At 55.7% G+C, this 17,896-nt stretch overlaps 8 protein-coding genes across 8 annotated transcripts; 6 read left to right on the top strand and 2 right to left on the bottom strand.

Moving 5' to 3' along the window:
* Positions 1 to 2,123: 2,123 nt before the first annotated feature.
* IWZ02DRAFT_494028 (AAA family ATPase) lies at positions 2,124 to 4,552 on the bottom strand (the record flags this gene model as incomplete). Its single annotated transcript, XM_066769985.1, has 2 exons — positions 2,124 to 4,084; positions 4,144 to 4,552. 2 exons carry the CDS (start codon positions 4,550 to 4,552, stop codon positions 2,124 to 2,126), a joined length of 2,370 nt encoding a protein of 789 aa, XP_066619120.1.
* Positions 4,553 to 5,402: 850 nt separating this feature from the next.
* IWZ02DRAFT_485014 (uncharacterized protein) lies at positions 5,403 to 7,541 on the top strand (the record flags this gene model as incomplete). The annotated part of the gene is made up of 2 exons (XM_066769206.1): positions 5,403 to 6,672; positions 6,720 to 7,541. 2 exons carry the CDS (start codon positions 5,403 to 5,405, stop codon positions 7,430 to 7,432), a joined length of 1,983 nt encoding a protein of 660 aa, XP_066619119.1. The 3' UTR covers positions 7,433 to 7,541.
* Positions 7,542 to 7,579: 38 nt separating this feature from the next.
* On the bottom strand, positions 7,580 to 9,108 carry IWZ02DRAFT_91070 (Pre-mRNA-splicing factor cwc26). The gene is made up of 2 exons (XM_066771404.1): positions 8,613 to 9,108; positions 7,580 to 8,518 (listed from the first exon to the last, which is right to left on the bottom strand). The coding sequence occupies exons 1-2, from the start codon at positions 8,797 to 8,799 to the stop codon at positions 7,728 to 7,730; spliced, it is 978 nt and encodes a 325-aa protein (XP_066619118.1). The 5' UTR covers positions 8,800 to 9,108; the 3' UTR covers positions 7,580 to 7,727.
* A 110-nt stretch (positions 9,109 to 9,218) lies between these two features.
* On the top strand, positions 9,219 to 9,938 carry IWZ02DRAFT_385078 (6-O-methylguanine DNA methyltransferase; the record flags this gene model as incomplete). Its single annotated transcript, XM_066765375.1, has 4 exons — positions 9,219 to 9,360; positions 9,422 to 9,434; positions 9,490 to 9,627; positions 9,704 to 9,938. Coding segments are annotated over 4 exons (528 nt in total), but the record flags the coding sequence as incomplete, so codon positions are not given.
* A 685-nt stretch (positions 9,939 to 10,623) lies between these two features.
* Positions 10,624 to 11,559, top strand: IWZ02DRAFT_91083 (uncharacterized protein). The gene is made up of 2 exons (XM_066771405.1): positions 10,624 to 11,012; positions 11,069 to 11,559. The coding sequence occupies exons 1-2, from the start codon at positions 10,861 to 10,863 to the stop codon at positions 11,460 to 11,462; spliced, it is 546 nt and encodes a 181-aa protein (XP_066619116.1). The 5' UTR covers positions 10,624 to 10,860; the 3' UTR covers positions 11,463 to 11,559.
* Positions 11,560 to 11,873: 314 nt separating this feature from the next.
* Positions 11,874 to 13,475, top strand: IWZ02DRAFT_91067 (Alpha/Beta hydrolase protein). The gene has a single exon (XM_066771403.1). It carries the CDS (start codon positions 12,170 to 12,172, stop codon positions 13,421 to 13,423), a length of 1,254 nt encoding a protein of 417 aa, XP_066619115.1. The 5' UTR covers positions 11,874 to 12,169; the 3' UTR covers positions 13,424 to 13,475.
* A 433-nt stretch (positions 13,476 to 13,908) lies between these two features.
* IWZ02DRAFT_436594 (uncharacterized protein) lies at positions 13,909 to 14,217 on the top strand (the record flags this gene model as incomplete). Its single annotated transcript, XM_066766544.1, has 1 exon — positions 13,909 to 14,217. The coding sequence occupies one exon, from the start codon at positions 13,909 to 13,911 to the stop codon at positions 14,215 to 14,217; it is 309 nt and encodes a 102-aa protein (XP_066619114.1).
* Positions 14,218 to 16,000: 1,783 nt separating this feature from the next.
* IWZ02DRAFT_494022 (uncharacterized protein) lies at positions 16,001 to 16,511 on the top strand (the record flags this gene model as incomplete). Its single annotated transcript, XM_066769984.1, has 3 exons — positions 16,001 to 16,127; positions 16,183 to 16,356; positions 16,417 to 16,511. The coding sequence occupies 3 exons, from the start codon at positions 16,001 to 16,003 to the stop codon at positions 16,509 to 16,511; spliced, it is 396 nt and encodes a 131-aa protein (XP_066619113.1).
* Positions 16,512 to 17,896: the final 1,385 nt, after the last annotated feature.

The raw sequence follows: 17,896 nt of genomic DNA, 5'->3' as shown, positions 1-17,896 counted from the left end.
CAGTCGCATTGCAAGTAGCATGGCCGGCTTTGCCAGATGCCACCAGGTCCACGGCTTCTTCAAGAAGCTGGAGAGCAGGTGCCAGGGTCGTCGCGTTGTCGGCGGGCTGATCAGACATTCGAAGAGGCGCTCAGGCTTGGGTGTAAGAGGGAAAGGTGGAGAGGCAGTGCTTGGTTGAGTCGGAAGGAAGGTGTCGTTTACATTCTGGCATGTTCAGGACTGTTTTCGGCGTACACAAGATAGTCGACAATAGAGCTTCTCAAGTCACAACAAGCCCACAGAAATCTGAACATGGGGTTGGAACATTCTCAAGTGTTCTATTGACTACCCTCTGCAGGCTATTTCCCGTCTCAAAGCGTCCGAATGACGATGCTGCTGTTATGTATCTGTTCTGTCACTGGAGAGTTTCCATTGCTGAAGCCAAACCTGGAGTTTCCGTCTCCCATTGTGGTCGTAGATACCGACGCCCTTGCTCATGGGTTGCAGCCTTTTCAACCAACGCTTGCTGAGAGCTTGCTAGCTCCATCCTCCTGGTGATCAACGAAACCATCCCGGCCCTCCTCGTACTCGACCACATCCATCAGGTTATCGATGAGGTCGGACAAATTCAGCGTGCCGAGCCTCTTCCTGCTGTGTGGGTGCAGGTCATAGTTGAGTCTGCTGATGAGCTCCTTCTTGGTGGTGACCGAATCCCACTCGGCCCTCTGCGCCAAGCTGACGAACTCGATGACGAAGGGTGCCAGCGGGCGGTTGCCTTGGTACATGAAATCAAGCTTGGTGCGGGCCACGTGAAGCTTGTCGCGAGTGTCAAAAAACTTGTCGAGGCATTGGATGACTTCCACAGATGACTTGGGGACAGCTTCGCCGGGTCGATAGGTGAAAATGGATAGAGCTTGTCCTCGAAGTCGCGTCATGATGTAGGCCGCCTTGTCTTCGTCATGGCCAAAGCGTTTGTCAAAGGCGAGCTTGATGTTGAGCTGGTATCGCCAGGCCTCGTACTTGCTGCGATCACCATCGAATTCGGGAATATCCGGGAAGGGAGACGTGTGGTTTTCGCTCGCAACAGTGGTGAGGGTGGACTGCTCCTGGGCCTGCAGGGCGCTTGCGACTGCAGCTTCAATATCTTTCTTGAACTCATACTTGCTTGCGTACATGGATTCATCGGCATGGTTGTTGATATCTGTGTCTTGCCTCGAGCAGTCTTGGCCGTGCAGAGGATGTTCAGTCGTGCCTTCATCAGTTATCGCGGGTAAGACGGTGGTGGTGACGGTCTTGCAGACCTTGACAAGTTGCGCCTCGTCCTTGGCTTCGCGGATGAGAGAAGCAAGCGTGGGGCTCTGAGATTGGCGCCAGTTATTTCGCTTGACAGCGCACCAGTACTCGAGGTAGTCTGCCAGATCGTCGAGTAGGAAGAGGCAGGCGACATTGTCTTCAACCTTCCAGTCAGCAACAGTGCGACAAAGGTTGACTTGGTGCTCAAAGGCGTCGAGGTACTCTCCAATGGAGCCACAGTCGGCGGGCTTGATGTGTCGGAGGCCATTGATGATCGCAATCTTGGACTGGAAGCCGGACTGATCGAACAAGTGGTGAAGCCTAGTCCAAATATCCTTGGCGGTGGAAATGTGGTTGGCAAGCTGCTCCCGGACCTTCAAAGAGCAGTGGCCGTAGAGTAAGGACATGATCGTAGCGTCATTGCGCTTCCATTCCTTTCGATGGACGGGGTTCATGCCATAGGGGGAGCTTTCGGTCAAGTGCTCTTCGTCGTTCATTGCCCTGACGTGGAGCTCCACGGTTGTCTTCCACGTTGGCCAGTCTGCTCGATCGTTGAGCTCTGGAATGTTGGCCGGCAGAGGGCCATCGGCAGATGGAGCCATGACGACGGAGGCGGGTTGGCCAAGATGAACGAGGTTTGAGAGAGTTGGAGGTGGAGACAGGAGAATTGGGATTTATTTTGCAAGCCGCCAGTGGCCTGTGCCGTGTCGGTTGGTTGCCGGATGGGTTGGGGAAGGAGCAAACAGCGCCCGACACAAAGATGAGGTGCTCCTACCTATCTAGGTAGTTACTGTCCTCGTCAATGCTTTGGATGCTCCTCGCCCTTCAATTGTCCCTCATTTGAATGCTCACTACAGCCTCTTGACGTCGCCCACGCTCCACTGCTCATACGCCTCCACCATCTCAGCTGTAATCCTCTTGGGCACCTTCTCCAGCGCAGCTTCAAAATCTGCCATCTCGACGTATGGAATCCCGGTATCCTGGGCCCTCCTCTCGATCCGGCGTCTCAACCTCGTTCTCGCGGCTTCTGCGCACAACTCCACAATCTCAGCACCGCTGTATCCTTCTAGCCTCTCGGCCATCACATCTAGGTCTACATCGTCCCCCAACGGTCTCCTGCCCATCCCGGTAGCATTCAGAATCTGTCTGCGAGCTTCCAGATCTGGCAGCCCAACGTATAGAATCGCGTCGAAGCGGCCAGGGCGCATGAGAGCAGGATCCAGAATCTCTGGCCGGTTGGTGGCGGCAAGGACGAGCACACCCTTCAAACTCTCAATGCCGTCCATCTCGTTTAGGAGCGTTGTCAACACATTCATGCCGGACAAGTGCGATCCTGATGTTCTGCTCGCAGCGATGCTGTCAATCTCGTCGAAGAACAAGATGGATGGCGACGCGGCCCGAGCCTTGCTGAAAACATCGCGCACTGCACGCTCTGTCTCTCCAACGTACATGGACGTCAACTCCGCTCCTTTGACGGCAAGGAAATTGAGCGACGATTCGGTGGCAATGGCTTTGGCGCACAGAGTCTTGCTGCAGCCCGGGGGTCCATACAGTAAGATTCCTCGCTGCGGCTGGAGATCGAGAGCTCCCATGTCATTCGCGTAGCGGAAGGGCCATTCGGTTACCTCACGCAAGGCTTGCTTGACGCTTTCAGAGCCGCCAATGTCTGAAAAGCGAACCTTGGGGGTTTCGAGGAATACTTCGTTCATCGCTGTCGGGCGTACTTGGAGCAGGGCGGCTTCGAAATCTTCGAGTTTAACTTGAGCGGGAGCCAGGAAATCATAGTATTCTTCCTCCGGTTCAGTTTCGACGGCCTCTTGCGCGTCTCCTTTCCTCTGTTGCGGCTCATTGGTGTCTTCGTGCTCCCGGTTCTCAATTTTCATGGCGTCAAACGATTGCTCGAGGCCATTGACTGAGAAACGCTTTTCTTGCTCGAGACGCCTATCCACTGCTCTTTTGAGTGCCTTGTTGTAAAGAGCCAAAAGATCTCGACCCACGAAGCCATGGGTCCTGCCGCCGATTTCTTCGGCGACCCAATCCCGGATTGGCCAGTCCTGGTCCTGGAGCACCTTGAGAATCTCGATACGGGCTCTAGAGTCAGGTACAGGGACTTCAATTTCGTCTGAAAAGTGTTGCGGAGTTCGCAGGACAGGATCCACATTGACGAGTTTCGTGACAGTGCCCACAACCAGCACCCGAGCCGTTCCCAGTTTCTCAATCTCGGCAGCAATGCATCCGGCTAAGCTCACTCGAGAAGAAGCACCCTCTTCGATCCTGGGGGCAAAATGCTCCAGTTTGTCGAGAACGAGTAGACTTGGCTGGGCCTTGACAGCTTCATCGAAAGCTTTGCGTAAAGCGCTGTGACTCTTTTCGGATGATCCAGCCGGTTCGTCCACATTGATGACTTTGCGCCATGGGGCTTCACTCAGTTGACGCAAGAGTAAGCTCTTTCCAGTGCCAGATGGGCCATGAAGGAGAATCCCTGTGCTGTTTTTCAGGAGAGCCGGGTACTTTTGACGACGCAGTGTGTCGGTGAGGGTTGTCAAGCGTTCATTGAGCTCCAAGACCTGGCGGTGCAGTCCGCCGATGCCTTCGGCGCTGATTTCAAACTTGATGGGCTCCTGTGCAGTCGTCGTGGAGACAACTTGGCCAGATTGAAGAAGGCAAACCTCGCTCTTGTAGTCGCAATAGTACGGCGTGTGGGGTTCTTCAGCCGGAGGCTCGACCTGGCTGACCGAAAAGCGCACCTTTCGACCAGATCGAGGATGTGTGACTGCAAATGTGCCCTTGGAAAGGACAGCATCAAGGCCGCCTGCAAGGAATTAGCAAGAGAAAAGAGCGGATATAAATGGAATTCAGAGGTCTGCTTACACAATGCTACTCTGGCCCAAAATTCCAAGGCTTCTTTTGGGAGGATGCTGCTTCCAGGCTCTAGCTCTTGAACATGGATTTTTTGGGCATATTGCAGTCTCTGCGGCTCAAATCTTGAAATTGTGACCTTGTCCTCCAGCTTCAGACCATAGAGGTCCTTCAGGGGCTCTTCTATGAAAGCGATGCGGTTCTGGTCTTTTGGATCGGCCTTGGTATTCCAGGCCACACCTACGGCCTTGGGGCTCCCATCGGGCTGATCAAGAAGGCAGTAGTCACCAATATCGAGACCCAAAGACTTGAGATTCTTCATGGACATCAGGACCCTCAGACCGCCGGCGTCCAGGGCGCGGGGAGGCGGGGTTGACGCCTTGGCCGAGGCCCATCGAAGGCGGAATGGAGTGATGTCCATGGCGGACTGGGAGAAGGGAATGCAGCGGGGCAGGCTGTTGCGCCAGTCGAAATTTTTTTTTTTTTTTTCCCCCTTCCAGATGTGGTGTTGACAACGGCTTCTCCAGAATGCCCGGCGCACCAGCAGAGCCTTGAGGTGAGCTCTCCGGCGCTCGGACGCTCGCTCCCGCAGTGCCGTGCCCCCCGCCCCCCGTGCTCCGAGCTCGACTCGACCTGACCTGCTGTCAAATGTCCAATTCCTCACCATCTGGCCCAATCCGGCTCAGAACGCCCTCCCTTCGCCTGAATCCATGCCGCCAACCTGGCAGCTATCCTTGGATTCTTTCCATCCTACATCGACCGCCATACGGAGCCGCCTCGGCACTACCGATCGTCGACTGCTCTCCCGAGCTCTCCACGTTTCTCCAGGAACCTTTCCACTGCGACCAAGGGCGATACCGACCAGCGCACTGTACACCACAAAACCCCAGAAACTCTATGACTGCCTTGTTGGCCTAGAAAATCATCCCCGAAATCGCGCTGCGGCGACTTCATTCGCTCGGCCGCCATGGCGCAGTGTGCGCTCTAGACAAGCGATAAGTTCTCGGGAGTACAGCTCGAAAACACAATCTCTGCAAGCCCCCAGAGCATCTCGCCTGGCACAATTGGAAGAGAGTCTTAAGAAACATGAGCAAAGAGAAGGACCTCGCCTGCTGCCGGCTTCAGGAAATTACAGCGAGAGACGTCGACGGCTTGCAGGCATTGATTCTGAGGGAACAACAGAGGGAAGCTCTCGAACAAGTCGAATAAGAGGACAAGGAGAGCCGAGAAGCTTGCGGCAGTCGGCCCTACAAAATGGGAATGCAAATGAGATGGACGAGGAGCTTTCCTCGGCGGCCGACTTGCCCAAAGAGGAATCACAGAAGCAAAGTGCCGCTCATCGCTTACAACCTCCGGTGAAAGACAGTCAAGATTGGCTTGATATCTCGTACTTTGAGGCACTACACAGTCTCGGTGTTGAGCAAACATCAGCTACGACTGAAGACCAGGTCACACTAGGTACGGTCGCAAAGACAACTTCATTACGCGGCAGTACCGAGCAATCACTCCAGGGTGAATCCACAGTGCCAGATCATTCAAATGGACAGGAGGCTGCGCAGACTTCTGAAGTAGTTCATACTCAAGATGTGGACGTGCAAGACCTCAAACAGCAAGACAAGCTGTCGCAGCCGGATTCTGATAACGAGAAATACACGTCAACTTCAAATCAAACAGGCAGCCTGCTAGCTAATCTGTTTCCCGAAATGACCAGGGAACTAGATGCCGAGGACAGGGCGCTCGAGCAGCAAGATGATGACCCGGAAAATCAAAAAGGACTTTTTGCTGCAGTCTTTCCTGAGCTGGCATCGGCAACGAAGAATCAGGGGAAGCAGGAGAAGAAGGAGAAGAAGAAGAAGAAGGAGGCCGTGGAAGAAGATCTAGACGGGCTTCTGAAAAGACTTTTCCCCGATCTGGATGCGGCACAATTCTCAACCGATGAAAATGTACATCAAAAGCAGCTGGTTTTGAAAACGAACCATCAGAACGTAAAGTCGGGTGGTCAGGCAAAGTCAAATAGCAGAACCGCATTGCACAACTCGCTATTCCCGGAGGAGGACTGCGAACAAACAGGGCAGCTTCCAAATGCCGTCTCCCAACGAGAATTTGCCAGGACTTCTGGTCAAAAGTCGGCGCAAGAGGCCGAGGGGAGGGTGAAAATTGAAGGATACCCAGGCCTGGCAACCTACAAGGAAGCTGCGCAAGGTGGAACTGGAACAAAGCAAGAGAATGACCAGGACTTGAGCTACCATGACGTTCCCCCGGAGAATCTGCATGAGGAGCTATTTCCGAAACCGCCCAAGAAGCAAGACAAAAATAAAGTAACCAGGCGTGAGTTTGAAGTGCCTAAAATTCGACTCGACCCGGCAGCAGGAACCAACATTACACACTACATCTCCTCGGAGATCAAAGAATCATCACAACCAGAGAAAGTCTGCATCATGAATCTACAGGCTGTCAGTCCTCGTCTTACCGAGGAAGACATTCGATGCCTGCTCCCACGGTCGGCGCATATCGAGGGCTGGAGCTCCGAGTACATGAAAAGTGTGCCATTCCTTTCTTCCTCTCGTCCCCTCTGCTGACTCCTACAGCTATCCCAATACGTGACCCAATCACGCTCGCGCGAAAAGACGAATACTGCATTATATTCCGTAGCGTACGCGGTGCCATAAACTTCAAGTATCGCCTGATCAATCTACACGACACGCTCCTCAAACACGCACCAACATCCATGCTCTCACCACGCACGGTCCCGCTCAGCCTCACAGACTCGAAAACGGGCGAAGACCTCAGCGCAGCCCTCAAGCTCTACACGCTGGGCCCGCCCAGCCGGCCCGGCAACGTCTACGCCACGGTCCAGCGTGAGCCGTGGCCGCACGACATGGCGCGCCTGGTGCACAACGGCGGGTACCCGCAGGTGACGGACCTCGCGCCGGGCGTCGCCGCCAAGGTGCTGCTGCACTTCGAAGGCGTCCAGCCCACAAAGTCCGAAATCGTCGACGCCATCCGCGCCGACGGCTTCGACCGCGGCGTCCCCTGGGACGTCCTCGGCGACGTCAACGGCGGGCCCACGGTCGTGGCCGGCGTCGTCCAGATGAGCACGGCGCGCAGAGGCGATGCGTTTGCCGATCAGTCCGGCCTCATGCGCAAGTTGCCGCCGAGGTGGCTCATCAGTTTTCGCTCTAAGTCTGAGGCCCATCGCTTTGTCAGGAGGTGGCATCGCAGGCCCTTTCCGACCCAACCTAAGGAGGTGGCCGACTATGGCGAGGATTTGCCTACGGCCGAGGCTGAGGTGCTGTGGTAGCATGGGGGGGAGCGAGTGGTGCATGTATATATCTCGACACCTCGTACATGGATGGAGGAGCAATCCGTCACGGTCTCGGGCGTGAAATGAAATACGATTGATGCAGAAGAGGCACGGCAGCATGAGCGTGTCGACCGTGTTGATGTGATGTGCCTGTAGGTATCTAAAATTCCCCGCGCACTTGTGACGCACAAACTATGCCCCGTCCACGAAAGATCCCAAACGCCGCGCGATGACAATGCGCTCCCAAAGTTCGCTCAAAGCCAGCCATAAGCGCCTGCCCTGGTTCCCACAACTACTCGTCCATTTGCCAAGCGTACTCCAAGTCCCTCCGATTAGCCCGCGCATTCCTCGACTTGAACCACTCCCTCTCAAACCCATTGCTGCGGTCAACGCCATCCCAGCGGTGACCTGGGCGAATGCCGTAGCGATTAGGCTCAAACGCGCCCTTATACAGCGGCTTGCCGGAGCGACTCTTCTTCTCCTTCCTGTTGGTCAAGAACTGCATAGCAGGATCGTTCCAGCGCTCGGCCTCCTTCATCTCGTCATTGATTTCCTTGTCGTCGGCGCCGCGCGCAAACGGCATGTACTTTGCGTCGGCGAGGGCCTGGCGACGGGCCTCCTTCTCGGCACGCTGCACGTCGCCCTTGGCCTCCTCTTCCTCCAAGCGCTTCTTGGCCTCGGCCTCGGTCGCCGCGCGCCGCGCCTCGGCCCGCTTCATGGCCACGTTGATGATGCGCCCGCTCGCGTCGCGGTAGATGGTCTCGCCCGCCGCGGCGCCTGCCTCGCGCATCGCTGCTTCCATGTGCTTGCGTTCCTCGCGCTGCCGCTTCTCGAGCGCCGCTGCTACCTGCGATGCTGTTTGTAGGCCGGCCGCGGCGCCGGATTCCATGACGGGTCCGTCTTCGTCGTCGTCGGCGATGGTGGGGGCTTCGTCGGTTGCGGTGCCCGAGGCGCGGTTCTCTGCTGCGGCCGAGGCGATGATGGCGTCGGCGGCTGCTTGGTCGGCGTTTGTGGGCGCGCTGCTGCCAATCGTTTTCCAGCCCGAGTTCTTCTTTTTGCGGAATTCGGCGCTGGTGCCGGCGACTGGAAGGGGCTGTCAGTGATTGAGGGAAGCAGTGCCAGCGCGCATAGTGGAGGAACTTGAAAATCTTGTAGTGAGGATACTGAGAAAACGTACCGTTCATGGGCGCTTCATCATCGTCGTTGGTCTGCGGACCTGTATTCCAACCCGTAGCATCGTCGTCGGCAATGACAAGGCCGCCGCTGGCTTCAGCTTCCTTTCTCTTGCGCTTTTTGGTCTTTTTCTTTTCCGGGGGCGCATCGGCTGTCAAGTACTTTTTTGCAAGGTAATCGGCAAGAGACATGGTGCTTGGAGGGGTGTGTCCAGCTGTCGGGGAGCTTCCGAAGCTTTCGGAGGTGACGTCGGGTCCTGCCGCGCTAGCGGAGAGACGGTGGTCTGTGCGTTTGGACAAACATGGCAAACTCAGGTCTCACAGGTCTTATCAGGCGCTGGTAATGCTACCCGGGTGAAACGCGACTCGAAGAAGTGAAGTCTACCCATCGCCACCGGGATTCTGGCACTTGACTTTCAAAGCCCATCTCGATCAAACTTGATCATACCTTGCGAGTGTCAATCCAAACCCAAGATTGAGTTTTGCTGCTGATAGGCCAGCAGCTGAAGCTACAGTGGAAGACGAGTCACCAGCAGGCAGAAGTCGTGGCCGGTCGTCTTGCGGGCTGGCAGTGACGTGCTCTGTTCCTACTGTACGGGGCCTGCCCGGTGACCATCTTTGGCATTCTTGGAGCTATGCCTCGCCAGTCCGAGGAGGCCGCCGCATGGTTCGCTGCCGTCTATCAGGCAGTCCAGGAGATTCCACACGGCAGAGTTACGTCCTACGGGCACATTGCGCGCCTGGTGGGGAGACGTAAGTGCAAACCGCAGCTTCAGGTATCTGTAGTCGACGACTGACTTGTCTTCACGAGCAGCCGAGTGCCCAAGGTGCGTGACACGGTTTGGGGGCGTTGCTGGTGAGGTCTGACCATGACCCTTGCAGGCAAGTCGGCGTCTGTCTCAAACACCTGGCGTCGTCACCGAACGCGGCCGATGAGAGCAACCGGAGCAGGCCGAAGTGGCATACGGCCAACGTGCCATGGCAGCGCGTCATCAACTCCAAGGGCAGCATCAGTCCGAGGTAAGCGCCTTGAATTCCTTGTCTCACGCATGTCCCGTGATTTGCTGGGGCGCTCGAGGCTGACTTGTCGACAAAGAGGCCCGTCGGGTGCGAGTAGACAGGCAGCTGCCCTACGCGCCGAGGGCGTCCACGTGGATCGGGGCAGCTTGGGAGAATATTTAGTCAGTTTGGAAACGTACGGCTGGTTTCCCGACATGCTGCCCAGCGAGGAGGCGGAAGTGGAGAGCAGCGACAGCGACAGCGACAGCGATAGCAACATGGGCGAGGGCAATGACGTCGACCGCGCAGTAGGCGGAGGGCCGGGAGGATGACATGGACTCGATCCGGCGGGGACCCAGGCAAATGCTGCTTACGGGGGGGCGGTGGATCCGGAATGCAGAGAGATTTGGGGAGGGGCTTCGCGGCTTGGGTGGCTACGGGCGTATGTAATGAAGTGCAATTCAAACGCGTAGGGGGAAACGCGGAGGATCATCGGCCAAGGACGTTCAGTTTGTCGTGATGCACGATCACCACCAAGGTGCTTTGCAACAAACGGACCCAACCAACGCCCCCATGTGCGCGAGCGAGGCGCGATAATCGACGGCCGGGCCGGACCTGGGGCATGGACTGGGACATGGACATGGAGGTGGAGACCTGAGGCTGATGGCAGGCTGGGCCCAGCATCACGCTCTCTCCGCTCCCCCCATCACCATCAGCTGAAGCGTGGATGGCTTTCAGGGCACCAAGAGGATGATGATGTATGGATGGTCCCGTGTCCATCTGCCACCTGCTCCTTATCTCGTCCGGTCCTAGTCCCTTTGTCCCAACTTAGAAGCCCGCTGGCTGGCGTCATCCCCCGTACATAAACAACAACCAACGCCTGCCTTTATCCTGCGCCCTTCAGGTATTCTCAACTCCGCTGCCCACCTTGCTATCCGCATCCGTGCAAACATCGCCGTGCCCTTCCAGGAACCCCCCTCCCCCTCCTTTTCGAGACGCCGCTGGACTTCCCCTCTGCGCACCGCCACTACTCCATTCGGCGAGTGACTCAGCTGGTCCGAGTCATCCTCTGCACCGGTCACGACCTCCATCGACCCTCTTGACCCATAAGACAACTTGCACCTATTAGCTCGCCTCTTAACCTCCGTCTCCGCCGCATCCCCACCCATCCAAACCGACCTCGATTCACCTCATCAATTCTACCTCACCACAAGTCGTTCCCCTTCTCGCATACAACATCCCATCGCGTCGACCATGGCTCCCGAGCAGTCCATCTCTAACGATCTCCGCTCCGCTGCCGTCGACTACAACCGCGACCACGAACAGAAGCACAAGTGGGCCCTGGGCGGCCAGCATGGCCCTGGCCGGACCGGCGAGCAGCCCAGGCCCTTCCGCTACGCCTCGGGGTAAGTCGCGCACAGCTGGGACGATATGTTGCAGCATCAACTGACGCGGTCAACAGTATGAACGCCGCCTTCAAGCGCGACAATGCCAAGTCCGTAAACCGCGCCGCAAAGCTCCGCAAGCAAGAGATTCTCCCGAGCGAGTCCTACACATCAAGCGACTCGTCGGCCGACGAGGAGCCCGTCGAGGCCTCGGCCGCGCCCGAACCCGATGCCGAGATTACATATTCGTTTGATGCCCAGCGAGGCCCCAGTCAAGGCAGCCAGATCCTCAACCAGGCGCTTGTCCAGGCCATCGAGCGTTTCGAGGATCGCAAGACGCACGAGCTGGTTGAGGAAGAGTACGAGGTGCTCGACGAGAACGGCGAGGCTGCACAGGTCAAGGTGCGTCGTTCGGCCAAGGGCAAGAAGAAGGCCTCGAAGTCGGACGACGATGACTTCGTCGTAGTCTAGCGGGGCGATTCGGCTCGCGGGCGGTCTCTTGCGCTGTAGTGATTCGGGTTTCGGGCATGGCGTTTTGGTAATCGACGGCCTGTTACAAGCGGCCAGATTGGGATTTGATTCTGACTAGCATGGACCTGGGCATTTCAGGAGAGGAGCTCTGGATTTTTGCGGTTTCTCGAGGAACTGATTGGGCCCTGGATGGTCAGCGACGGGCGATGGTGTCTGGTGGTAGATGATTGCTTTTGGTTGATGCGCTGATAGGCGCCATGCGAATGCTCGCAGAATGCACACCATGCAACCCACAATACCAATTCAGGCCGGCAGCGACGTGAAGTGAACGAAAGCATGACAACTGGAAAGGTGGAGGCGTGGAGAACTCCAGTGGTCCGGGGTCGGGGGTTGGTTGCCAAGGCTTCCGTTGCACAACATACATAGGTGGGTGCCAGACCCCGGCTACGTCATGCGGCTGGACCGCGGCACCTCACTGGCAACGGAACCTTCCCAACTCCCTCGTTCCCTTGGACAGCCTATCGCCATTCCTCGACTACCGCTCACTATTCTTCTTCCTCCTTGTAAACACCTGCGCTGGTCGACTGACTGTACCTTCGCCGCCTCCTCTGCTTTTGCCTCTCTGGAGCGCTAATGCACTCGCCGTCGCTGACTTGTCTCTGACCACGTCTCCCCACTCTTGCCCTTTCTTGTATACTTTTCTGCTCATGGCCAAGTCCACTCCCCCGACCTCCAGGGCACCGCGCCCGCGATGGGTGCTGCACCTACAGGCTCAATTTTGGCGCGTCCTCATGCAGATAGGCATGATCCTCCATCGCTTCGCCCCGCCCCGTCCTCCTAAACCTTCGTTTACGCGCACGATTCCAACAACCGTCTCTCCCACAAAGGGCCAGTTCGCTCTCCAATTCTACGCCCCCGAGGACTACGAAATTCAAAAGCGCCTGCGATCCAAAAAATTCCCCGTCGTCGTGAATTTTCACGGCGGTGGCTTTACCCTTGGCACAGCCCAAGACGATGCCCGCTGGTGCGCAACCGTCGTGCAAGAAGTCGGCGCACTGGTGGTGAGCGTCGACTATCGCCGCGCCCCTGAATGCCCCTTTCCTACGGCAGTCGAAGATGGAGTGGACGCCATTCTCTACCTGGCCGAGAATGCGGAATCACTCAACATAGACATCGAGCGCGTGGCTGTTTCTGGATTCAGCAGCGGAGGCAACATGTCGCTGACGGTGCCTCTGCGGCTACAAGGCGAGACCATTCCCGAACCACCAAACGCCGAGACGCCCTACGGCATGCAGCGTGTTCCACCCTCGACAGAAAACATACCACAAAAGACGCTATCGGCGGGGCGAACGCTAGTCAATGTGCGGCGCGAGCTCTGCGTCAAGGCAATAGTGGCGTGGTATCCGTCAGTCGACTATACGCAAACACGCGAGCAGCGCCGCATGACGTGCGTTCGGACCGACCAGGAGCTCCCTGCCATCTTCACCCAGCTCTTTGACGAGTCCTACCTGCAGCCGCCGACCATGGACATGGCGAACCCATACCTCTCGCCCGGCGTTGCACCCACTGCCATGCTAGCTGGTCTTCCAGAAGACATCATCCTCTTCACTTGCGAGTGGGACATGCTACTCGCCGAGGGCGAGCGCCTGCGCGACAGGCTGATCAATGAAGTCAAGAAGAAGGTCGTCTACACGTGCATCCCAGGCGTTCCGCACGGGTGGGACAAGGCGCCGAATCCCCTCAAGCCGACGCCTGGCGTGCAAGACTACTACCTCAAGGCGTGCGCAGAGTTGCGCCGAGTGTTCCACGAGAAGATGCCGGAGACGGCCGTCGAGCGCGACTTTGAGGGCTTCGAGGACAGCGAGGCCGAGTCGAGTAGCGCTGGCAGCGGCGTGGGCATGACGGCCGAAGAGGCAAGAAGGAGCAGTCGCCATGCTAAGAGACGTAGTGTTGTCAATTAGATCGGGAGACTTGCTGCCGCCGTCGGTCTTTGTCGGTATGGTGTTGGTGGTTGATTCTTTTCTTGTTACCCTGTCATTTCGCGGTGTCTTTCTTCTGGGTTCATCTTTTTTTTTTTCTTTGTCGTCGTCGTTCCGTTTGGAGATTTGAGAGGTGTCGGCTTTTCCTCTTCTTTCCGTGTCTAGTCACTCCTGTCTTTTCCTGCGTAGACAAAAAAGTCCATTCAAGCAACGTCTTCAATTCTTGTCAACCCTCTGCACCCCTCCCTCTCTCATTCACTCGCTTCTAAGCCGTGTCGACTGATGAAGTCCAACGCATTCTGAGCCATCTCAAATGCAAAGGCTGTTGAAATTCAGTATTAAGACAAAAGAAGCAAAAAAAGCCAAGAGTAGTGGTATCGCTAGCCAGAAGGGAACCAAAGGTAGCAGAAGAATCAAGACTCAAATGTTGTCCCAACACTGGAAATGGACGCTCCTGCTTATACGACATGCGCATCCTGCCGCCCTTACTTAAGTGGATGAACGTGTCAGCAGCAGCAGCAACAACAGCGAGCGGCGGTGCAGCATCATGTGCCATGTCTGCCTCGCTCGCGCTGCTGGTTGGTTGGGCTGTCATCATATTACAGTTTGCCCAGCTTCCTTCCTTCCTGTCGAGTCATGGTCGACTGTATGTAGGCAGGATTTCCTTCCTGCTGCTGTCTGTTGGTGGCCGTGGTGTTGGTGCTGCTACTGATGATGATGATGATGATGGCTGCCCACATATATGCAAGGAAAGCGTCTCTGCTAGACTTTTATAAGTGACGAGTCAGTTGGATGCGGTGCTGCTAGGTTATGTATGGTGGCTTCTTTTGCTGAAGACGTCTAAGGCATGTGAATGTTTTTCCTGCTTTGTGTATATCTCTGTATCTGTTTGGGCGAAAAGTTCAACAACTAATTGCAGTTGATCGATCGCCGTGAGGAAGATATGTAATCCACTTCTCCAGAGTCGTAACTACCACGCTACCTCTTGGCTTGGCTTAAAGCGAACTGACTAATCCTGATGCATCTGGGGCAAAACGCGTAGATACGTATTTAGAAACATGACAAGAGTTCTCCCTCGGCGTAGCGATACGCGCCGATTCGCAAAGAAAACGGAAAGATATGATCACTTCTCGAAAGCACCAAAAAGGCTGCCGCAATAGAACGAGCCGAGAGTGATGGAAGGAGCAGATTCCAGACTGCTCGGAACAGGGAGCTATGTTGCTGTCTCCGCGGTCAGTCGGTCACTGGGGTGTTCCAACATCGGGTGCTGGCCGCGACGGCACGTCCAGTTTTTTCCTTGTACACACGACGAAAGCCGAGCGGATGTGATTGAGTGAGTGAGTGAGCTGGTAACTAAGTCTACACAAATTCATCGCCGCCCTCATACCTACCTACCTACTAACCAACCTACCTACCCCACGGCATCATCGCTGGGGGCGTGATTGGGTGGGTGGGTAGGGTCTGCTAAACCTCCTAAGACAGCAGCAGCTCACAGCGCACGCACACACACACATACACACACACACACACACATACTTACCGCAGGATAATGTGGTTAAGACCGTAAAAGCCGGTCAGCCGGTCAACATAGGGCTCAGTAAAGAAAACAAAGGCTGCATATGGAACGCAAACGCCTGTGGAGTGTGGGGTCCTCATGCGAGGAAGCCGTCACAGCCGATTACCGTTGCATGAGAGGATGCTGAGAAAGGGGCTCGTGCTGGGGTGTGGCGCGTTCAACTTTAGATGATTTTCGTCCAAAGGGGTAGGAATCGGCTCTACTTAGGACAGCAAGGAAGCGTTGTGGGGAGTGAATAAGGGGTCCGAGCGCTGTTTTTGGATGTAGATGTTGAGACATTTGGCGGACTTTGTGGTTGTTCTGGTGATTCGATTAGGGGGCATCGTTTACAGAGTGACTGTGTTACGATCTTGAACGGATGGGTCCGTTACAGAGCCGATTCGATGGTCTCTTGGACTGCTGGTGCAACTGTAGTGCTGGATGGAGTCTGCAGAGGTTTCCTGAATAGGCATCAGCAGCTATTGCACTGATTGAACCCCATGTACCACCTCGTCACACAGCTACCCCGATTGAAGCTCACCTTGCGACCCAAGCATTGCTAAACCTTTGGCCCTATGGGAGGTACTTCAGCCCCAGGAGCTGTTGATCGCCCCAGCGCTTCAGCCCCCATCGTCTTTTTTCAGATGTTGTCTCCACAATTCCTGGCCCCCAAGCGTCAGGCACCAGCCCCTGCGCCTTTCCCGGTGCTCCGTCTGGCATTCCTGGACATGAGAATAGCTCAGCCTGTATACCATCAAAGGAAATGATGGACGTTGTACGTTCCATCGGGCCAGAGTTGGTCGCCCCAAAGCGGCGGAAACGCGCATTGAATAGAGACCCACTGCTTAAGACGGACATTCTATAGCCACAGTGGATGTGTATAAAGAAGTTGAGTCTGTTGCTCGTCCAGCAGAACATCAGCTCATTCTCCAACGCCATCAAACCTCAAGAACAATCAACTCAAGAAAACTCTTTGTCGCATCTTCACAGCCATCACCGCAACAATGCAGTACAAGGTCGCCCTTCTCTCTTTCTTTGCCGCTCTGGCTGTCGCTGCACCTACTCCCGACGGCCTCCCCGACGGCACCACTTGCACCATTGACAGCACCACGACGACCAAGTGTGTTGGCGGTAAGCAGTTGGTGGATCTTCTCCTGAAAACGCCAATTCTGACTTGACCGTACAGGCACTTGCTACGCAGCAAACGCGGGATGCAGCAGCCGTATCTGCGCAGTTCCCAGCGGATCGGAGGTTGGCAGCTGTCAGACGGCGACCAAGAGGTCACTCTTTGCTCGCGACGGACTTCCTGATGGCACCATTTGCAACGTCGGCGAGGGCGTCCAAACCGTGTGCAAGGACGGTAAGTCACTAAACACAGTCGACAAAAAAGCAAGAGGACTGACTCGAATTTGTCATGCAGGCACTTGCTACGGAGGCAACGCTGGATGCAGCAGCCGTATTTGCGCTATTCCCGAGGGCGAAAGCATGGGCACTTGCCAGACCGCGACCAAGTAGAGGGAGGCGGCGCCGGAGCTCACTCGTCCACTGGCCTCGTCTGTAAGGCCTAAGAACGGGCACCGCACAATGCGAGGTGATGAAGTGCGGATGGGCTCGAGCAGGGCGGTTGGAATAAGGTCGCTCCTTTACGAAGTTATGTCATGGAAATAGAGGAACTTGAAACGTCTCTTTTGATGAATGAACAACGCATCGCTGTCTTTGTTTCTTGAGGGCACGAGCTGAACAGCTTCGAGTTAGTGACTTGATGGCTTGGACAATTCAGCCAAGGCTTCAAAGAAGCTAATTACAAAAGATGTGAGAATCACGCAACTGTTTTACGATATGTTGTGAATCTTCTCACATCGATTTCCTTTACGGGCGCGAACTTGGGGTCCAATGGAGCCGTATCCGTTGAGTCCTTGGCCGGTATTGATTGAACGGGAGCGTTCCGCGTTCCAGAGCTGTAAGGATGTGAGAGTTCAAATGTCCGGGAAGATCCGTAAAGTATCATGCGCAGACAGTGATTTACATGGAAACCGGGACCGGGACTGGTGTCCAGGAAGCATTTCGCTTTCGGCGTGGCGGCATTGTCGCGCTATTTATGCCATTTTTGCTCTCGTCTGCGGACATGGCGGGTATGTAGAAGCGGACGTCGGAGACACTGGCCTCCGGTCTTGAAAGGTCCATTGGAAAGATGGCATTCCGTATTGTCGGGCTGTAGATTTCGGCTTCTGTTTTCTTTCATGTCAAATCTGTCGCACAAGTCCTTGGCGAGCGATCAGAGGTTTGTCGTTCATTTGCGGTAGTGTTTGTCTAAAATTTGTCCATTGAGTACAATGATGGAGGACACGCAGAATCCAGCGTATCATTGTCGTAGACAAAGGCTGACTGAGATGGTAAATTGTCCGGTCTGGAGCTTGATGAGCAGATGGATTAGGGAGGTGGAGGATGACCGATATCGGATTTCAGTTCCAAAACAAACGACATGGCCTTGATATCTCAACCCAGACTGTTATGTACCATGTGAATTCTTGGAGTATTGAAGCAGAGCATTCATAATCGATAGCAGAAGTATTCCTCGCCAACAAAGGCTGGCAGGGGCTTCTTCGTCAAGACACCTCACGTCATGCACGTGATGGTCAGCTCAGCCGAGAACGACCGACAACGGGGCAGGCATTGGAGTCAGTTCGGCTTCCGAAGCCCAGATATCAAGACAACAAGGCTGTCTCGCCTGCATCTCACGGGCGACGCCCAAACACCTCACCCATGACCCTCGCCCGCCACCATGGACGACGATGGCGTCTCGCCCAAGACCCGGAAGCTTTCGCTGCTCGATCTGCCCGTCGAGCTCCATCTCCGCTGGATGTCGTTTGCCGGCGACGCCGTCATCACAATGCGCCAAG

The sequence above is a fragment of the Phyllosticta citriasiana genome (assembly GCF_038021145.1).
Source record: "Phyllosticta citriasiana strain CBS 120426 chromosome Unknown IWZ02scaffold_15, whole genome shotgun sequence".
Taxonomy (NCBI): domain Eukaryota; kingdom Fungi; phylum Ascomycota; class Dothideomycetes; order Botryosphaeriales; family Phyllostictaceae; genus Phyllosticta; species Phyllosticta citriasiana.
Note: the sequence above shows the minus strand (reverse complement) of the source record. Positions and strands in the feature narration are given on the sequence as shown.